The 21,321-nt window shown below is 41.2% G+C and overlaps 1 protein-coding gene across 8 annotated transcripts in view; it reads right to left on the bottom strand.

The window, feature by feature from the left end:
* Positions 1–3,312: 3,312 nt before the first annotated feature.
* The window catches only part of LOC128348306 (solute carrier organic anion transporter family member 4C1-like), a 61,847-nt gene continuing 43,838 nt past the window's right edge, over positions 3,313–21,321 (bottom strand). For 5 of the 8 annotated variants that reach the window (XM_053304157.1, XM_053304156.1, XM_053304155.1 and 2 more), the window contains 5 exons: positions 14,051–14,213; positions 13,396–13,577; positions 12,429–12,493; positions 4,771–4,908; positions 3,313–3,615 (listed from right to left, as the gene is read on the bottom strand). In XM_053304157.1, the coding sequence (XP_053160132.1) occupies positions 3,497–3,615; positions 4,771–4,908; positions 12,429–12,493; positions 13,396–13,577; positions 14,051–14,213 (667 nt within the window). In that variant the 3' untranslated portion in view covers positions 3,313–3,496. Of the gene's footprint in view, positions 3,616–4,770; positions 4,909–12,428; positions 12,494–13,395; positions 13,578–14,050; positions 14,214–21,321 lie in introns of those variants that run through there. The other 3 variants (XM_053304162.1, XR_008318067.1, XM_053304161.1) reach the window with 3 other exon arrangements.

Raw genomic sequence — 21,321 nt, forward strand, 5'->3', positions numbered from 1 at the left:
CCCTTCCCCTTGTTGGTCATGAGAATAGCCTTATTTCCCCACTTTTAAGAAGTGCTCCATTTAAGTCACATTTAAATGACCATCAACATTCACAGGTACACATCTGAGTTTTGGTGTATTTTGAAACTTCATCTGGGATTGCCACTATTCATATCTAATTTATGGGCTAATTTATTTCATTTTCAGGTGTAAATAGTAGGGTTGTGCATTGGCTGCTTCAATTGCAAGAAATCTGTAACGTGTGCACACATGCATCCGTGTACAGGAAGCCACTCTCCGCATAGCCATCTCCATGCAGTTCCTCAGATTTCTTGGGCTCAGAATTGCACAAAGATGGCCATGCTGGATGTGGCCACCTCCACATTCCACGGAGGTAGGGGTGCTACAAACCTATCCAGAACAGAATGTCCAATGCACATCTCTAATAAATAAAACAGTGATGATTCTCTGTCTGACACTACCTTGTTTCTATAGATCCATTATCTCAAAATTGCATGTAGGGGTGTGCCTGAAGCATGCTTTGAGCACTTTTGGATAAATGGGACAGATAACCTTAAGGAAAAGGAGAACAGGTCCTTGCCTGGTTTCCACCACCCCATTCTGCTTCCTGCTGGGGCAACATGCATCCCAGAAAGCCCTCGCATGACAACACTATGCACATGGCACTCACACATGCCTGGACACCATGTGTGTGCTGGCACGGCATTGGGGGTTTGGGGGATGTACACCACCCCAGTAGGAAGCAGAACGGGGCAGCAGAGACCAGGTGCTCTCCTTTTCCTTAAAATTATCTGCCCCATTTACCTAAAAGTGCTCAAACCGCAGTTCAGGTATATCCCTAGTCACCACAAAGGTATTGCAAGACAGAGCAGCAATAGGCCATTTCTCTGGAGTATTGGCAAAATGATTATAATCATGTTTTCTACTTTGAATTAGTAGTGATACAGTGTACCATGTTTGTAAGGCATACATGGTGGTGGCCTCCCAGCTCCATACAGTCTTGGAGGAATCTGACTATCTAGATCCATTTCAAACTGGCTTCCGGACTGGCTATGGGGTGGAGACTGCCTTGGTCGGCCTGATGGATGATCTCCAACTGGGAATTGACAGAGGAAGTGTGACTCTGTTGGTCCTTTTGGACCTCTCGGCGGCTTTCAATACTATCAACCATAGTATCCTTCTGGAGCATCTGAGGGGGTTGGGAGTGAGAGGCACTGCTCTGCAGTGGTTCCGTTCCTACCTCTCGGGCAGGTTCCAGATGGTGTCCTTTGGAGACTGTTGTTCTTCAAAATCTCAACTTTTGTATGCTGTCCCTCAGTGCTCCGTATTGTCTCCGATGTTGTTTAACATCTACATGAAACCGCTGGGAGAGATCATCAGGAGATTTGGTGCTGGGTACTATCAGTATGCTGATGACACCTAAATCTATTTCTCCATGTCAGCATCATCGGGAGAGGGCATAACTTCCCTAAATGCCTGCCTGAAGGTGGTAATGGGCTGGATGAGGGATAACAAACTGAGATTGAATCCAGATAAGATGGAGGTACTCATTGTGTGGGGTTGAAACTTGAGAGACGATCTTGATCTGCCTGTTCTGGATGGGGTCACACTTCCCCAGAAGGAACAGGTACGCAGTCTAGGGGTACTTCTGGATCCAAGTGTCTCCCTGGTGTGGCCAGAGGTGCCTTCTATCAGAGGCGGTGGCCAGAGGTGCCTCCTATCAGCTTTGGCTGATACACCAGCTGCGTCCATTTCTTGAGACAGACAGCCTCAAAACAGAGGTACATCTGGTAACCTCCAGACTCAATGCGCTCTATGTGGGGCTGCCCTTGTACGTAGTCCAGAAACTACAGTTGGTCCAGAATGTGGCAGCCAGGTTGGTCCCTGGGTCATCTAGGAGAGACCATATTTCTCCATTATTGAAGGAGTTGCACTGGCTGCCGATATGTTTCTGGGCAAAATACAAGGTGCTCGTCATCACCTATAAAGCCCTAAACAGCATGGGCCCTGGGTATTTAAGAGAACATCTTCTTCGTCATGAAGCCCACCGCCCATTGAGATAATCAGGAGAGATCTGTCTGCATTTGCCACTGGCTCGTCTGGTGGCTACTCAGGGACAGGCCTTCTCCGTTGCTGCCCCGAGGCGTTGGAATGCGCTCCCTAGTGAAATAAGAGCCTCCCCATCTCTGATAATTTTTAAAATCTTTAAAGACACATCTATTCACCCAGACTTTTAACTAATATTGTTTTGATTGTTTAAATGTTATTTTTAGAATATTGTTTTAAAAAAATTAAATTGTGTTTTAAATTTCTTGTTTTGTTTTTAACTAATGTTTTACCTATGTTTTTATCTTCTTGTAAACCACCCAGAGATGTAAGTTTTGGGCAGTATAAAAATCTGTTAGATTTAATAAATAAATAAATGTTACACAACAGAGGCACTGCCAAAGTAGTTGACTACATGTCAATCAACTACACAGAATTACAAGATTCAACCATATCAGCAACTCACTAGAAAGGCTTTCACACATACAGTGAAGCCCAAAAGATAACTACTATTATGTAATTTTGTTCTTTCTACCAAGTCAATGTACTGAAATGAAGAAAAACCAGACGCGGTCAATTAGCTCAAAATCAAGCAAAAAAGGGGAGATGAAAGCATAAGTAATTTAGGATAATTTATAAATTTAAAACTCAGTTGGGTCAATCTGTGAGCTATATGAACATTAATCCATATTTATCATTTGAGAAACAGAGGATGAACAAACTTATATTACTTTGAGCTTGGTTAACTAGCCAGAGCCATTATATATTTTGCTGAAAATACTATGAGAACTTTAAACTACTAAAATGAACTTTTAAAGTAGGTAATGCCCTCCAATCCATTTCAGTCTGGTGGCAAACCCAGTTAGACATTCAGAATATACTGGCTGCTGGTAGTTGCATGGGATTTCATGGAGCCACTAACAGCATGAATCAGTGCCAGCACATGAGCCTGTACATATGGCTGTCATGATTTACACAATAGCAGTGGTCATGTGTCACAGCCCCATGGGAAAGGATTATTTCATATTAAGTGCCTCTATCTCATGTGCCCCACGGGGTCATAAGCTTTGCTGGCAGCCTACCTACTCCTACAGCCAATTGCACAGGGAGTTGCTGAGAACCAGAAGCAGGCACAATTAAACGAGGCTCCTAAACTCAGTATATGCTTGATATGCTAACCAGAAAGGTTAAATAAGAGAGCTACTTCACGTTCTGCAATATTCCATATTATTTTGCCTGGTGAAAAATTGTTTCACATGACTGAAATAAACCTGACAAGCTGTATTTATTTTAAAAACATGAACTGGTTGCTCAAGAAGTGCTGGTATCATTCATTTCAGCAGGCACAACTGCCATGCTAGCTGCTATTACAAGTTCTTTCAAAGCTGTCCCTTGAGTCTTAGATTTGTCTGCAAGTTTCTCTGAAAGTTTTAGCTGTTTGTTCATCATGTTATACAGCAGTTTCCATTTCATCTCTCTCCTGTGAAGCTGCAGTTTGAGTTGGTGGAGGGTTATAGAAGACAAGTGCTACAACAGTAAATATAATTGTATTTATTTTGGCAACTGCACCTGTAAAAGAGAGGGAGAGGAGCTGTATGTTTATTTCTTTATTATATTTAAATAACACTTATCTTAACAAGAAAAACTCAACACAGTTCAAAATGATCAACATAATTAAGAAGTTACAGTTCAGAGATCAATATAACTCATACACATACAAAGTATATGTAAGCTGCCCCGAGCAGTATTGTACTGGAGGGACGGGTTATAAATATTTTAAATTAAATAAATAAATAAATAAATAAATAAATAAATAATATAGACAATAGCAGTAACAAAATAATCTCAAAATACAAACAAGTGTGCCCTTCTCTTTCAGACTTGTCAATCAAAAGTTGCCCTCACTGCTTGCAACTGGCCCACCAATTGATCCACTAGTTTAGCTGATTATCAGTTAAAACCAATTCAATGGAAGTTTCAAAATAATTAGAACTGCGAGATTTAATCAGTTTCATCAGTAGATTAATCTGATTTAATTGATTAATCAATGTGGATTTAATTGATTAATCAGTTTGTTCCATTTTAATTTTAATCAGTAAGCTCAAGTTTTGATTGAAAATAAAGGAATAATGGGACTACTTTGGTTCTGGTTTACAGTAATAAGGGATAGAAAAGAAATTATTTTTTAAAGATGTTATATATGATTTCCCCCCACAATAATTAATATGAACTTTTAAATAAATAAATCTATTCATTAGTAAAATTCAGACATTAAATCAATTAAGACTACATTCCTATGCACACATGGAAGACAGACATAGGACATGTCTGCATGCTATTTTCTCCTTCCATGTGATTAAAAGGCTGACATGTGGAGTGCCCACTCATTGTCATCCTTTTCCACAGATGTCCCAATGCCCTCCTGGAGCATCCCTTTATAGCACTGGGTGTGTGTGTGTCTTTTAATGGCCATGCTACACACACTCCAAATACAGTAGTAGTTTAAACTATTATTTGGAATGCGTGTAGACCTCTACATTTGCATTCAGTTTGCACAGAACACCAAATGGAAATCAAAAGTTTAATTATAAACACAGCTGAACTTTCTTCCCCATATTTCCATCAATTTTTATTTTGAAGAGTTTGCAATTAAATTATTCAAACCAATTAAATTATTTTGCATATAAGATATTAACTTATCTAATGTTAATGTGTGGCACTTACTTATAGTTACTAACATATATGCCATTCTTTTGTTGTCATAGGTCCAACATGATCCCCTAACTCCACATGTATCTACTGACCATAAAGTACATGTTTCGTCTATTGCAACACCAAACACTATTGGTCCAGGGATAGTACCTATAAAAGACGGAGTGTTGCAAAATTACTTCAAAATGCAACTCAAGACAGTACTTGGCAAACATTCAGAGAAGGCTGTTTTGTGGTGGCAAGAGAGAAAAACATGAAGATGGGACACAGAAGGGACAAAGTACATTTATGGGTGGACAGACTGAGCTACATATTAGATTTCTGAAACAGAAAGTGGGGCAGAGGCAAGCCACTTACCCTGCCCCCCCCCATGCACCGCCCCATGCTCCCCCACCTCAAGCTGTGCTTGCCTCAACTTTTTTTGCAGATAAAATCTCTCACATTTGGGCTGAGCTGGATTCCATAGTTACTGAAGAATCTACTGTGGTTTCCAGCAACTTCTCTTATGGGATTAGATTGGGTCATTTTCCGTTTGAGACATGTGAGGAAGTGGACAAACTGCTTCGGACTGTGCATCCTACAACCTGTTCTCTTGACCCTTGCCCAGCTTGGCTTATCTCATCTGATAATCATATTATCAGAGAGGGTCTGGTAAATATTATAAATGCTTCTCTGAGGGAGGGCAGGATGCCTCCTTGTCTTAAGGAGGCTATTATTAGACCACCTTTGAAGAAAGCTGCACTTGATCCCTTGGAGTTAGCTGTTTCTAATCTTCCATGGTTGGGCAAGGTGACTGAGCGGGTGGTGGCATCTCAGCTCCAGGCAGTTTTGGATGATGCAGATTATCTAGACCTATTTCAAACCGTGTGGACTATGGGGTTGAGACTGCCTTGGTCGGCCTAATGGATGACCAATCGACAGAGGGAGATGGATGGCCATTGACAAAGGGACTGTGACTGCTGATCCTTTTGGATCTCTGCAGCTTTCAATACCATCGACCACGGTATCCTTCTGGACCACCTGAAGGAGATGGGATTGGGTGGCACTGTTTTACAGTGTTTCCGCTCCTACCTCTCTGGTAGATTACAGATTGTGTCGCTTGGAGACTGTTGCTCTGCAAAGTGAGAATTGAAGTGTGGAGTTCCACAAGGCTCCATACTGTCTCCAAAGCTCTTTAACATCTACATGAAACTGCTAGGAGAGACCACCAGGAGGTTTGGTGTAGGGTGTTATCAATATGCTGATGACACCCAGATCTATTTCTCCATGTTGAAAATCATCAGAAAATGGCATTTCTTCCCAAAATGCCTGCTTGGAGGTGGTAACAGGCTGGATGAGGGATAGCTTACTGAAGTTCAATCCAAATAAGACAGAGGTTCTGACTGAGGGGAGTTGGGACCTGAGAGGTGATTTAGATCTGCCTGTTTTGGATGGGGTTACACTCCCCCTGAAAGATCAGGTATGTAGCTTGGGAGTGCTCCTTGACCCTAAGCTCTCCCTGGTATCTCAGGTTGAGGCAGCAGCCAGGAGTGCTTTTTATCAGCTTTATCTGATATGTCAGTTATATCCATTTCTAGAGGTAAGTCACCTTAAAACAGTGGTACATTTGCTGGTAACCTCCAGACTTGACTACTGTAATGTGCACTATGTTGGGCTGCCTTTGTATGATATCTGGCAACTACAATTGGTACAGAATGTGGCAGCCAGAATGGTTTCTTGGACAACACGAAGGGACCAAATAACACCGGTTTTGAAAGAACTGCACTGGCTGCCGATATGTTTCTGGGTGAAATACAAAGTGCTGGTTCTTACCTATAAAGCCCTTAACGGCTTGGGTCCAGTGTATTTAAGAGAGTGCTCCTTTGACATGAACCCTGCTGCCTGTTATGATTTTCTGGAGAGATTTATTTTTAATTTATCATATTTTTATACTGCCTGATATGTAAATCTCTAGGCAGTGTACAAATCCCAACATTAAAAATCACAGGTTAAAATACATAAAACATGATAAAAACTATATAAAATGAATTATTAAAATCCTAATTAAAAGCTTGCAACAGGACAGTCTTGAGGGTCTTCCTGAAAACAAACAGAGAAGGAGATGTTTTAATTTCAGCAGGGAGCATATTCCAAAAGCCCTGGGGCAGTCACAGATAAAGCCCGGTCCTAAGTCTCCACCAGACGAGCTGGTGGCAAATGTAACTGGACCTCTCCAGAAGATCGTAAAAGGCAGGGGGGTTCATGACGGAGGCACTCTCTTAAATAGCCTGGTCCCAAGCCGTTAAGAGCTTTATAGGTAATAACCAGACTTTGTATTTCACCTGGAAACATAACCTGATGCAGATCAGGTTACGATTGCCACCAGCTCGTCTGGTGGTGACTCGGGACTGGGCTTTCTCTGTGGCTGCCCCAGGGCTTTGGTATATGCTCCCTGCTGAAATAAGAGCAGGAAGACCCTCAAGACTCTCTTGTTCTCACAAGCTTTTAATTAGAATTAATTTTAATAATTTGAATTTGTTTAATAACTGTTTCATACTATTGTTTTTATTGTGTTCCATGTATTTTATTCTGTGTTTTTCTAATATCTTAAATTTTGTACACCACCTAGAGATGTACATATCAGATGGTATAAAAATATGATAAATAAATAACAAACAATGGCATAATTCCATGCTTTAGCAAAATATTAGATTGACTATCACATATAGAAAACAAACACCAAAACCCTGCAATATGAAAATATTTTAATATTTAGAAGTATGTTCTAGGTCCTCTTGTTACCTATGCATGGTGTACTTTCTCTCAAACAAGAAAAATAGGTTGTTTACCTGTAACACGTGATCTTTAGGCGATCCGAGATCATTCACAACATGAGTAATACGCCTGCACAGTAGCCCCATGGAAGGACTTCATAGCTCCTCTAGGTGCTCTGAAGTTCTGCCCTTCATGCGTGGCGCACACTTGGTATCTTGGGCAGCAGAGCACCTGCAACTCAGCTTGGTTGACCACGAGAGGCCTTTTGTTTGCTGGAAGCATTGATTGTAAGTGACTAGACATAACATCCAGGCAGTGGGGAGGCTGGGCAGGTGTTGTCAACGATCCCAGATCACCTGCTAAAGGTAAACAACCTGTTTATCTTTATGGTGATCCGGGGTCATTCCCAACATGGGTGATTAACGAGCTCACCAAAGAGGTGGCAGGGTACAAGGATGTTATTAAAGAACTTTCTTTAAAACTGCCCATCTGAAATTAGCCTCAGCCGCTGTTCAGATATCAATTGCATAGTTCTTTATGAATGGTAGGTTAGAAGACCATATGACTGCTTTACAAATGACCATAATACTAATTCCAGACATATGTGCACAGAGATAGTTATAGCCCTGGTGGGATGGGCTTTAATAGTTGGAGGAGGTTTTAGTCCTTGAAGGTAACAAATAGTCTCTTTGTCTTCCTGAAGCCTTTAGTTCTGTCCATACAGATAAGAAGGGCTCTACCGACATCCATAGATTGATCATTCCAGAACAGAGATAGCCTGGCCAGCCTTGTCAATAGATATAGGCAATCATGGTCGCATTGTCTAGTAATACCTGAATTATGCAATTTCTTATCATGGGCAGAAAGGATTTTAGACCTAGGAAGATCGTGACAAGTTCCAGGAAGCTGATATGGAGAGCTGACTGTTTGAAATTCCACAGGCCCCAAGCATGTAGGTTCAGGCAATGAACCCCCTAACCTTTGTGAGAGGTTAACCTTTGATCCATTGTCACCGTGACAGTAGGAACTGGGTACTGGAAAGGAACACCCTCAGAGAGATACTTCTTTCGAGTTCACCACTGAAGAGACTTTAATACAGGTTGAGGGATGATCAGCCATAGATGCTGACTGTCCACATTCAATTTGAACACCGACAGAAACCACATTTGAAGCCGCTTTAGCCTTAGTCTGGTGTATTTTACCATGGCTGTGCAAGACACCATTAAACCTAAGGATATGGTTTTTGCTCTCTGTCTTGGATTGGTTCTGAAGGCATAGATCAGGTTTACAATTAATAGCTGACTCTTTTCAAGTCCGTATCGAGGAGGCCCCCTATATAGGAAATGTATTTTTCAGGTTGGAGGATGGATTTCTTCCAGTTGACCTGGATACCAAGGTCTTGGAACAATGTCAAAATGCACTGGACATGGTAATTTAGGGAGTCTTTTATTGTGGAAGTCACTAGCCAGTCGTCCACATACGGGAAGATGGAGACACACTGCCTGTCATTGGGCAATGACAGCAATCATGCACTTTGTGAAAACACAAGGTGTGGTGGAGAGACCAAAGGGCGAATGGTATATTGGTAGGCTAGTTGTCCTAAGGTGAAACATAAATTTTTCTGTGTTTGAGGTCAATACCAATATGAAAATAAGTGTCTTTCAAGTCCAAAGTCATGAGCCATTCTTCTGCTAGTAGGGGAAGGATGCCTTGTAAAGTGACCATTAATTTTTTTTTTTTTTTTGATGGATGGATTTGTTGAGCCAGCATAAGTCTAGGATTGGATGGAGGCCTCCATCTCTTTTGGGAACTTGAATATACCTGGAGTAAAACCCCTTCTTTTGTTCTTTTAGAGGGACTTGTTCTGTCGCTCCTTTCTATAAGATATCTTTTACTTCTTCTCTTAAAGTAGGAGTTGAATGGGTGTATTTTATCTCCAAGAAGTTAGGGATAGTGGTGAATTTGATTGCATATCCAGTGAAAATGATACTTACTATCCAAGCATTGGATGTGATGCAACACCAGGTTGGAGGGAAAGGGGCAAGTCTGGTGGAAGAGGGGACTGTAGGAACAAGTGATTGGAAGGGGGTGGTCAAAGATGCTGTTTTGACTGGTCCTTTAAAAAAATTCTGTTTCTGTGTTTTTTAAAATTATTATCATCATATTTTATATCCCGCTCTTCCTCCAAGGAGCCAAGAGCAGTGTACTACATATTTAAGTTTCTCCCCACAACAACCCTGTGAAGTAGGTTAGGCTGAGATAGAAGTGACTGGTCCAGAGTCACCCAGCAAGTATTATGGCTGAATGGGGATTTGAACTCAGGTGTCCCTGGTCCTAGTCCAACCCTCTAACCACTACACCATGCTGGCCATAGGAACGTCTGGGATTGTACTGGAAAAGGAATGGGAGGTTTTTGATTTTTCCTTCATGTCCAATTAAAGACTTGTAGTTTGTAGCCAAGCATGGAATTGAAGTGATATAGCTCCTTCTAGTGAGCATGATTCTGTTTCAGTCAGAAGTTTCATTGTGCTCAGATGCTGGTGGGTTATATTCACTGATATGGATATAACGTCTTTAAACTTAGATTTCAGAGTTAGATTTGGGGGCTTTTACAAAGTGAGGAGTTCCTTCTCCTTCTCCTGATCATGACCCTGTGAAGTAGAATTAGTTTTGAGGTTTTTCAACTTCCACAGTCTGAATTTGTCATAGTTGTGTGGTAAGGAAGGAGATGGCCTGACATAACGATCTCTAAATTTGCCAAATCTGCAAATATAGACAGGACTCCTGGGGAACTCCAGTAGTCCATACGTTTCCTATAGGAGCAATAGGCAGAAGTAGAATAGTGATTATCTCTCCTTCCAAGGATAAATAGATATGTAGGATGGAGAGGAGGATAGTGTTACTCTAGCAGGACATGCTGATGAGGTTTTTGGAATTGGTACTAGACCTGAGCCCAGGTCCTCATCAACATCCAAACCATGTAGAAGAAACCATTTGAAGGTGGAGCCAGATAGTGTATTATTGATAGAACCCAAAACCGATTCTATATCCTGTAACAGAGGAAGATCTTTGGACACTGAAGGTGTAGAAGAAAAGTTGATGCTGGAACTGGAAGTAAACCTAGCACTCTTTGCATCCATGGTATGGGCTTCAGGCCACATTGTGGAGGTGCTGACAACAATGGGTATTGTAGGTACTGAAGTAGCCAATGTTGAAGGCTCAGTAGAAGAATGAGTTGTCATCAATACTGGTGTCTGTGTCAGTGTCAGCTTAGGTATCAGTATCGGTGTCTATAACAACAAAAAATATTTATATACCGCTTTTCAACAAAAGGTTCCAAAGTGGTTTACATAGAGACATAATGAATAAATAAAATGGATCCCTGTCCCCAAAGGGCTCACAATCTAAAATTAGCTTCGTGGTTGGTGTTGGCATTGATGCCGGGGAAGAGGTTGGAGTCAAAATTACATTCAAAATCTCTAGAGAAGAGGAGGCATTAGATGGGATGTACTGAACCATGAAAGGAGAAAGGGTATGAGGAGAGCTGGTCTTGTGGTAGCAAGCATGACTTATCCCCATAGCTAAGCAGGGTCTGCCCTGGTTGCATCTGAATGGGAGACTTGATGTGTGGGCACTGCAAGATATTCCCCTCAGGGGATGAAGCTGCTCTGGGAAGAGCAGAAGGTTTCAAGTTCCCTCCCTGGATTCTCCAAGATAGGGCTGAGAGAGATTACTGCCTGCAACCTTGGAGAAGCCGCTGCCAGTCTGTGAAGACAATACTGAGCTAGATAGACCAATGGTCTAACTCAGTATATGGCAGTTTCCTATGTTCCTATGATCTCGAACCTCCAAAGAGCTTTCCATGAATAAGGTGTCTGAGGTCAGTGGTTGAACTGAGGTCAAGAGTTTGATGTTTGTCCCCCGCGATTGTCAACAATAATGAGTGGGTTGATATAGATGATGGACAATTTGAAGTCTCCGATGTCAGGGTCATCGACCTTAGGATCAATGCCGAGGAAGAGGTCTTTTTTTGCATTTAGAAGCTGAGCACGATCAGGGATCTTCTGATGTTTCCACTTCTTATGGTACTCGTGATGTCCTTCCTGGAGACATTGTGGGGCTTCTTATAAAGCTCGTTAGAAAGCTCCGGGCTGACACGTTGGGTATGGGAGGCTCTCTCAGTTGAACGTCTCAACACTGACGTTGACTTTGAGTGTCGATGACTGGACAAGATCAAAGCCATAGACACTGATGGTAACAGGAACTCAGCTTAGGCAATGGAGGACCTAACACTTTTTTGTATAAAGCAGCTCTAAGACACAATTCTCTACTTTTTCTGGTCTGTTTAGCAAAAGAGAGGCAAATCTTACATGTCCAGATGATATGATCTTCTCCCAAACCAAGCAAACACTGGTCATGTTTGTTCAACAATGGGAGAGTCCACCTGCAAGATGAACACTTTTAAAAAGCGTCCATGAGTCCAACATGATAGGAAAGAGAGGAGTCAAGAGCAGTCCGAGTCCAAGTCTTAGAATCTAAACCAATTTTCTTTGAATTTCCACAGGAACCGAGACGAAAACGAGAGACAAACTTTGAGGCACACACTGAGGCAGTCGAAAAAGAAATGAGCAACAGGTGCTCCATCACCCAAGATATTGAGCGTGTTCTGTGTGCAAAGAACAGAGCTTCAGAGAAGCTATGAAATCCTTCTGTGGGGCTAATGCGTAAGAACTAATGACAACACATATTAACCATGATCCAAAAGGACTGCAACCACACAGATTTTCCCCAGTCAGCTATGTACATGGAAAAGCTGCTTTTGAAAACGAAACACTCTGATCCTTCATTTATTGTAGATAACTCTGGGATTATCCATTATTATACCATTTTTACTGAAGTAAAAATAAAAGGCATACCCAGAATTCGTATAAACAGCATTAGAACACCCATAGCAAATGATCGAAGCCTTTCTGGTACGCACCTGTAACCCAAAGTTAAGAATGAAGGAAATGTCACCAATGTAACTTTCAAATCTAGTATTTCTTTTGTACATTTTACTTATGCTTCTAACCATTCTTTGGATTACAAAAAGAATATGCAACTTTTAAAAATATCAGTAAGCTAATGTATTGTAAGCAAGATAATCAAGTTCAGCAATGTACCTATAAATTGTTCTATGCTTCTAGATTTTAATGAAATAATGGAACATTCTGGATAATGGCTAAACAGTATTGCTGGGGAAAATAGAAACATCCTGGTTTCATGTTCCCACAGGGATTTAAGACAGATTCTTTGAAAAGCATCCCCCTATGTCACATTGCAAGCTGCTTTGGAGAGTGAGAGGAATTTCAAAAGGAGAGTGTGATGTGGCATGGGGAACTGGTGTTCAAATGAAAAACATCAGAAGTCTCACAAAGTATGCCTAAACACTACACCTAAAGTTGCACTTATTTCAAGTTGCCAGCCTCTATCATTTTATCTTATAATGAGGCTACTTAGGATTTTTTTCAACCATTTATAAAGATTAAAACAACTTTACCATCAGTTGCACTTATGCATACTTTTATATGACCTTCTCACTTCAACACATTTGTTAGATTTTGCTCAAAGCTGTTGTGTAGCATAACAGTTACTTCCTTCTATAACAACTATTCCTGAGAGAAAATACTTCATTAGAAATTAAATCCAGTTGAAATCATAATCAGCCCAACTATCCTATAGACCTTTAACACCAAAGTTTATTTGTTGTGACTTGAAATGTAGTAGGAAAACAAAAGAGAGGAGAAAAGAAAAACCTTTTTAAAAAATTAAGTGAAAAACTATGAAGGAAATTTAGAACATTTTACAGGGTTCTATAAATAGCAGGAACCACATGAGTATTACCTAAGAATAGCCACAGTTGTAGGTGTACCTGCCATAAACGTAAAAAATACAGCAAAAAAGAAGAAGCCAATGAACACAGGAAGGACTTTACACTTGGATTTACATCTCTCATCCTTGGCTCCATGAGTGATATTTTTAATTTGATGTTTTGGATTCACAATACAGGAACAGTTAGTATACACCTATAAATAGAGTACATAAAAATATTAGTATAAAATACGTGAAAAATAGAAAATGTATCCAATATTAGATATTGGATAACAAAGTACTTAACCAGTTACAGCATAAAAAAACCTACTTTCAGGACACAATCCTTTTACCAGTCCTGAAATTTCCTTGGAGTACATACTCATCCTGATCCAACTCCAGCTGTTCACATACAACACTTAGCAACTAAATGCAGATATGAATTCTCATCTTTATCAAGAGACACATCAGCTTAGCTCAAGGGCAGCTAGATGAGCATGTGCATGCGCAGCTGCATTAGCAATGGACGCCTGTTTCTACATGAGGATCTTCCTCACTGGATTGGGGTGAGGGTCTCTATATGGATATTTCTTTGATTTAAAATCATAATAGCAGCACTTCAGTTCATAAACCCTTGCACTTATTTCAATTCAGACTTAAAGTAAATTGTGCTATAAAATGACAATACCTTTACATTCCTCTGAGGTAGTCTTATATATGATGCAGCACATCCTGCATAACATGGAGAAAAATACTGTACTTCATCTGTACCACACACTGGGGAATAATATGATTCTAAGCATCTGCAATCAGCATTACATGGTGCAGACAAGTTTGTTAATGTACCTGTCCTGAAACAGAAATATTAAAATGAAATGAACTGAACATACACAATTTTGTGTACTCCCTAGAAAAATATTCTGAATCATTAACAGCTATAAAATATATGCACAGTATTCATATATTCAGTAGAATACACTTGCAGGAATTCAAACCATGTCATATATTACCATCTTTATAAAGAGAAGGTGGGAAAGCAATGGTTGAATTTGCTCCTTCAATGTTAGCACCAGAGATTTTGAAGGGGAACCTCTGCCTTCCTGAGCCATTGTTAGAATTTCATATGGAAATACAAAGCTGCTACCTTATACCAAGTCAGAACATTAGTCCACCTTCCTCTGTGTCCTCTGCTCTGACTGGCAACAATGCTCCAAAGCCTTAGACTGGGTCTTTATCAGCCCAACTGTCCAAGATTCTTTTAAGTGAAGATGCCAAAGGTCAAACCTGGAACCTTCTGCACACAATCCATGCACTCCATCACATCCATCATTGGTCCATCCTCCAATGGAATCAAATTGTTAGCTATAAATGACCTAAGCCTGACACATAATATCAAAATGGTGGGCTGGGTCCGCAAGGGACATGAGTGGTAGGGTAGTATGGTGGGGGTGTATGTGTGAAGCACAGCTGTGTGGGCAATGGCAGCAAAGGAGCACAAAGCCAAAGGAGGTGGGAATGGTGATAACAGGCAGGTGTGATAATACCTGTGGGGGGGGTGAGGTGTCCACACTCACCACCCCAGGCTGCACTCACCATCTGAGGCCATTGTCTCATATGGCTGACCTGTCTTAGATGTATGGGATTTCTCCTCCCATAACAGCCACTTAACATACAGTATGGCCTATCTGTGGATCTGAGCATGTATTGCTCTTACTGGAGCAGGGCACATATTGATAGCAGTTCCTCTATATCAAAGTCCAGAAACTTTGCAACTAATTGCTATTCTTCTGCTGTATAAAATTCACAATGATGAAATATTTTCTATTACAGTACTGTGTGTCAGCATTCAGTGCTGTTGTTTTCAGATGGTGGGGGAAAGGATATATCCTCCCCCCACCATTAATTTCTTTATTTAATTTTAAATCAAACACATGATCTGGCAGATTTTATGAGCTTAACCATTCACCATACTTAGGATTTGCCATCAAAATGGTGGTATTGGCTAAAAGCCCCATGTGGGCTATTTTCACATCATTATTATCAGAGTTTTCTGTAAAGCAGAGCTCTCGGTAGACTTACATTAAGATATTACATATTTTTAAAAGGTTAGAATACATTTGTCGTCACTATATTCCCTGACTAGACCAATTTTTCTCAAAGCAAAAAATGCATTTAAGATATTGAGTTCAAGTTGTTTTAAAGTATTTGCTGACAACCATACAAAAAAACTCAAGACAGATATGCACACATGACTGAGCCCATAACCAGGAATGTTTATATTGTATTAAACACACAATGAAGTCTTTCACACAACCAAAAACTGAGTAGGACAAAACTTGTTTTGGCTGTGTGAATGAACTCAATGAAGTACAGTAGATTCAACATAACTATTTCAAGATTATAGGAATGCTCACACCATCAAACAAAACCTTTGCCTCACAAAGCCTAAAACTGAAAGGTCAAATACGAAGAAAGATGGCTAAAACCTTTACATAAATAGAACTTAGTTACATAAAGGTTTTACAGAGATTTCTTGGTTCATGGTCTCTCATGAGGCCAGAGAAAGTGGTGTTGCTTTTAATTAATTCCCGGTTCTTCCAAGGAAATACAACCCAACCATATTTTATCTAGTGGCTTTTTCATTTTGCTACATCCCTTAAAAAAGGAAAGGAAATGATCACAAACAGAGGTTGTGCACATGACAGAATCACCACTGGGCGGTGGGAGGGCGAGCAGGGACGCAGGCTCCTGCTTGCCTTCCCACACACAATCTCCCTCCCCAATTCCCTCCACCACTCACCGTGGCACATGAGTGGCACTGTGACAAGCAGCAGAGCAGGGAACAAGAGGAGGAAGTCCTCCGGCATTGCTCAATGCACTATGCCAGGAGCATGGTGCATTGAGAGATCCTCCCTCAGCCAGGCACCCTTGCTGACTGGCTTGGTGTATGCCTATGCTGCGTGCAGCCCAGGCATACACACAACACCAGTGCCAGGGTTAAGGGCATGCTCGTACACTTAACCCTGGCTAAAGGCTGGGGCAACAAGTAGGGTTAGGCAGGTTAGGAGTGCCAGGATGGGGAGCGATCCCAGCACTCCAAATGAGCAGCCTAATGCAGGCTGGGCTGCCCTATGCTGCTCATGAAAATAGCCTTATAGTGTTTGAGGTATGCAGGTATCTTAATCATTTATGGACTTCATGTGTAGTAAAGTGTGCTGTCAAGTTGATTTCGACTCCTGGCGCCCACAGAGCCCTGTGGTTTTCTTTGATAGAATATTGCGGGGGGGTGTACCATTGCCTCCTCCTGTGCAGTATGAGATGATGCCTTTCAGCCTCTTCCTATATTGCTGCTGCCCGATATAGTACCAGCAGGGATTAAAACTGGCAACCTTCTACTTGTCAGTCAAGCATTTCCCCATTGCGCCACCTAGGTTCATGGATATCAATCAGATCTTCCTCATTCCCTCCCCCCCTTTATTTTGTTCCACTCCTATCTTAAAGTGTGTCATTTCTTTCTCCCGTCTACTCTCTGGTGTGTCTCTGCATGTGACAAAGATTCCATCTTTGTATGCTCATACTGAGTCCACATGTGTTGCTTACTGTCTTGCCCTTTATCTATGACATAACTTTTATTACATGTCAGCATTTATCCACTGTTCATCTGCACCTTATATAATCATTGGTTTCCTTGTTGCATTACTGTTGCCTTTTGCCAGATTGTTCTGTTTTGTTAGAGAGAGCACCCTCACTGCATCCCTTGGCTCTGGGTCTGGATCTCTGGTCAATCAGTTGTAGTACAGAACTTGTTTCTGTTGCTGCTGTCTCCTTAGTTCACCAAAGGGTGCCCCTGTGAATCCTGGCTGTAATGGCCTCTCACTTGTTAAAAGTATATTAGTTTGTCTACTCATTAACATTTGTGCTGGGCTTGATGTCAGGCACTGAAATAGTGCTTGATATGGATCTGCACCTGGAGTTTTGGCTTTTCTTAAGAGTTTCTTAGCTGCTTCCACTGCTGATTCTATCCTGGTATTATATTGAGAATATCCAGATGATTCAGTGATATCAACATCTCAATTCTTGATGAATTTCCAGAATTCCATCACAATGAACTGAGGCCTGTAATCCTAATACTCACTGTTTGATATCACATAGCATGCAAAATGTGCTTTTATCTTATGTATGACTGTTTTGGCTGAAATATAAGGGACTCCAAAACTGGAAAAGAAATGAACAATGGTCACATATTCATTGTCTATCCAGCGATGGCATATTCCTTGTCCGTCCAGACCTCTTTTTACCCAAGGTCTTTCTGGAGCGATGATTACAAGTATTTATATACTGCTTTTCATTTTTTAAAAAAAGTAGTCCATGAAATGGTTTACACAGAAAAAGGAATGAGAAAATGGTTCATGATCTCAGTTTGCTGAGAAATGTTAATAAAAGTGGTTGGCCATCCCCAGAAATCTCAGGACTCCCTAGATAGGGTCTTAGTATGTCTGGAAGAACTCTTACTTGTTCTGGGACTACCTTCATGCCCCGCAAGGTCAGTAAATGTTCAAGGTATACTTCACTGACACTCAGTATGCATTTGTCCTGATTCAAGTTGATATTCTTCTCCTCTTTACATCTCTTCATAAATGCTATTAGTTTGAGATCACAATCTTGCCACTCTTTCTCTAGGTTTTCACCCTTTCCTGCTATCAGATCATCATCAGCTGTTGTATGGACGTCAGGCCATATACTTGTGTCGGCCTCTTTTGAAATAGCTTAGAGGCCAGACAGATGTTCAATAGCATCTTCCAGACAGTGGTATCACCCACATAGTCTAGATAGTAAGTAATTTCAAAGTTTCAAAATTAGATAATATCTGAACTCCCAACAATATGTTTTAAATTGCCAATATATTTTAAACCATTACTGTATTGATTATATCTGTTCCTTACAACTAGCAATAGCACTTACATTTATATACCGCTCTTTAGCCGGAGCTCTCTAAGCGGTTTACAATGATTTAGCATATTGCCCCCAACATTCTGGGTACTCATTTTACCGACCTCGGAAGAATGGAAGGCTGAGTCAACCGTGAGCCCCTGGTCAGGATCGAACTTGTAACCTTCTGGTCTCTCTAGAGCGGGTATTCCATAGATGGAGGGCCACCACTGAAAAGGCTCCAAAGATTATTTTAAGGATGAGGCAGGTATGTGTCAAGGGAGCAGCTCCTTCAGATAGACTGGTCCTAAGCTGTTTAGAGCTTTATAGGTCAACACCAGCATTCTGAATGGGGCCCAGAAACAGACTGGTAACCAGTCCCAGCAAGCAGCCTAGCTGCACTGTTCTGCACCAACTGAAGTGTACAGGATGTCTTCAAATGTAGTCCCATGTACAATGTATTGCAATAATCCAGGCAGAAGGTTACCAGTGCATGGATGACTTTTGTCAAATTATCTCTGTCCAGATAGGGTTAATCTGCAGCTGACAAAAAGCACTCTGTGCCTCTGAGGCTACTTGAGCCTCAAGTGACAGAGATGGATTTATAAGGACTCCAAACTATGAACCTGCTCCTTCAGAAGAAGTGCAATTCCGTCTAGAGCAAGTTGAGCATCACCTAACCAGACACCTACCAACCACCTATTAACAGCACTTCCATCTTGTCTGGATGGAGCTGCAGTTTGTTGGCCCTCATCCAACCCATTACCAAGTCCAAGCAATGGTTCAGGACAGCCACCAACTCACCTGCATTTGATGAGAAGAAGAGATAAAGCTGAGTGTCATCAGGCACTCCTTCCCCCTGAACAACCTCTCCCAGAAGTTTCATATAGATGTTGAAAAGCATGCGGGGGAGGGGGGGAAACAGAATCCCAAGGAGCCCCAAAATTTCAACAATGCAGAACAATAGTCTCCCAGCACCACCTTCTGGAGATGGTCATCCACTTATTTGTTTAATTTATATACCACCCATTCTATAGTGGCTCAGGGAAGTTTTCATTAAAAATGTAAACCATTTAAAATTCCAGCATACAATTTAAAAGTTAAAATATTAACACAAAACTCATTTTAAGACCATTTAAAACCAGTTAAATATTATTCAAAGCCAGGCTGAAAAAATTGATCTTTACGGATCTCTTCAAGGCCTCCAAAAATGATAAACATCTTATGCGGAGCATGTTCCACAAACTAGGGGTGACAACTGAGAAAGCTCAATCCCAAGCTGCCACCAGATGAACTGGTGGAATTTGAGGACAGACTTCTCCGGATGATCTTAATGCATGGTTAGGATTTTACAGAGAAAGGTGCAATCTCAGGTAACCCAGGCCTAAGCCATCCAGGGCTTTAAGAGCAATAACAAGCACTTTATATTTTGCCTAAAAACATACTGGCAGTCAGTGCAACTATTTAAGAACATGAATAACGTGGTCTACCCAAGCTACCCCAGAGACCAATCTGGCTACCACATTTTGGACAAACTGAAGTTTCTGAATTAAGTACAAAGGCATCCCTACATGGAATGCATGCAGTAGTCCCGCCTGGGGGTTGCCAACAGATGCACCAATGTGTTGAGATCATCCTCTTCAAGGAGCAGGCTGAGCAGAACCAGCGTAAAGCAGTGCCTCCAACTCCCAGTTCACACAATCTTCATAGAAGAATACTATGGTCAAAAGGCATCAAAAGCCACTGAGAGGTCCGAGATAACTAAGAGTGATGCACTTCCCTACCTTTGTCACATCAAAAGTCATCCCACAGGTTGACCACGGCAGTCTCCATACCAAAATCAGGCCTGAAACCTGATTGAAATGGGTCAAGATAATAAATACCCAGGAGTGCCTGGAGTTAACTAGCAACTACCACTCAGTCACCTTGTCCAAGAATGGTATATTGGCCACTGGGCTAAAATTACTGAAGTCCTCTGGATCAAGTCCTGGCTTTTTCAGAAGGGACAAAACCACCATCTCTTTCACAAATACCAATAGCTGGACATCCCATTATTACAATTTTACTACTATGTTGGCATAATTTGGATAAGACACCAAAATATTTTGGGCTATCTCTGAGATGCTACAATAATGAAAAGGGGACATAACAAGCAAGAAAAGCCCTAGATATGTTGCAGCAAACACTTGGAGTACAGAAATAATTATTGGAAAGTAATGTCAAGGGCATTACTTTTCCATAATGGTCAGGGGCGTAACAAGGCTGGAGTGGGCCCAGAGACAAAATTTTAAAATGGGCCCCTCGCTAAGACAAACACACACGTTTCACAATATATAGTCATGTGACTTGCCTCTGGGGGGCCCCTCGAGGTGTGGGGGCCCCCAGGCAGCCGCCTCCCCTTGTAGTTACGCCCCTGATAATGGTATGACCCATTCTTGCTGTGTTATTCCCAAAGGAAAGAGAACTGCCATGGGAAGATCATCAAATTACAGAAATGTTTAGAATATAAAGCAGTAAGAAGGACTTACTAAGCAAGTATACTTAACTATGGGAAATAAGTGAGAGTTTTGCTTAAATTTTAAGATATCACAAACTGTGTTCCCTGTAAGAGGGATACCCAGATGTTGTTGACTACAATTCCCATAATCCCCAGCTGCAGTGACATCTGCCTGGGGGTTATGGAAATTGTAGTCAACAACATCAGGGAATCCCTCTTACAGGGAACACTGATCACAAACATTTTGTATGTACATAAAACAGTTTTCTAATTTCCCATCCCTTCCTCCATCCAGTACAAAGTTCTACTTCTTACATTTAAAGCTTTCCTCAGTCTGGTTCCTCCTATTGTTTCTCAATATAACCATGCCTTTGTCTTTTGTTCCTCCAACTCCAGTATCCTCAACTGTCCTGCTCGCTTTAAATGACTCCACCATTCTCTTTTGCTGTCTCTTATTCCTCCTGCTTCCTAGAGCACGTATGTGGTGCCACTTCTCTTTCCTCCTTCAAATCCTTCCCCAAAATTAAAATGTT

This window comes from Hemicordylus capensis, chromosome 2, assembly GCF_027244095.1.
Source record: "Hemicordylus capensis ecotype Gifberg chromosome 2, rHemCap1.1.pri, whole genome shotgun sequence".
NCBI classification, from domain to species: Eukaryota; Metazoa; Chordata; class Lepidosauria; order Squamata; family Cordylidae; genus Hemicordylus; species Hemicordylus capensis.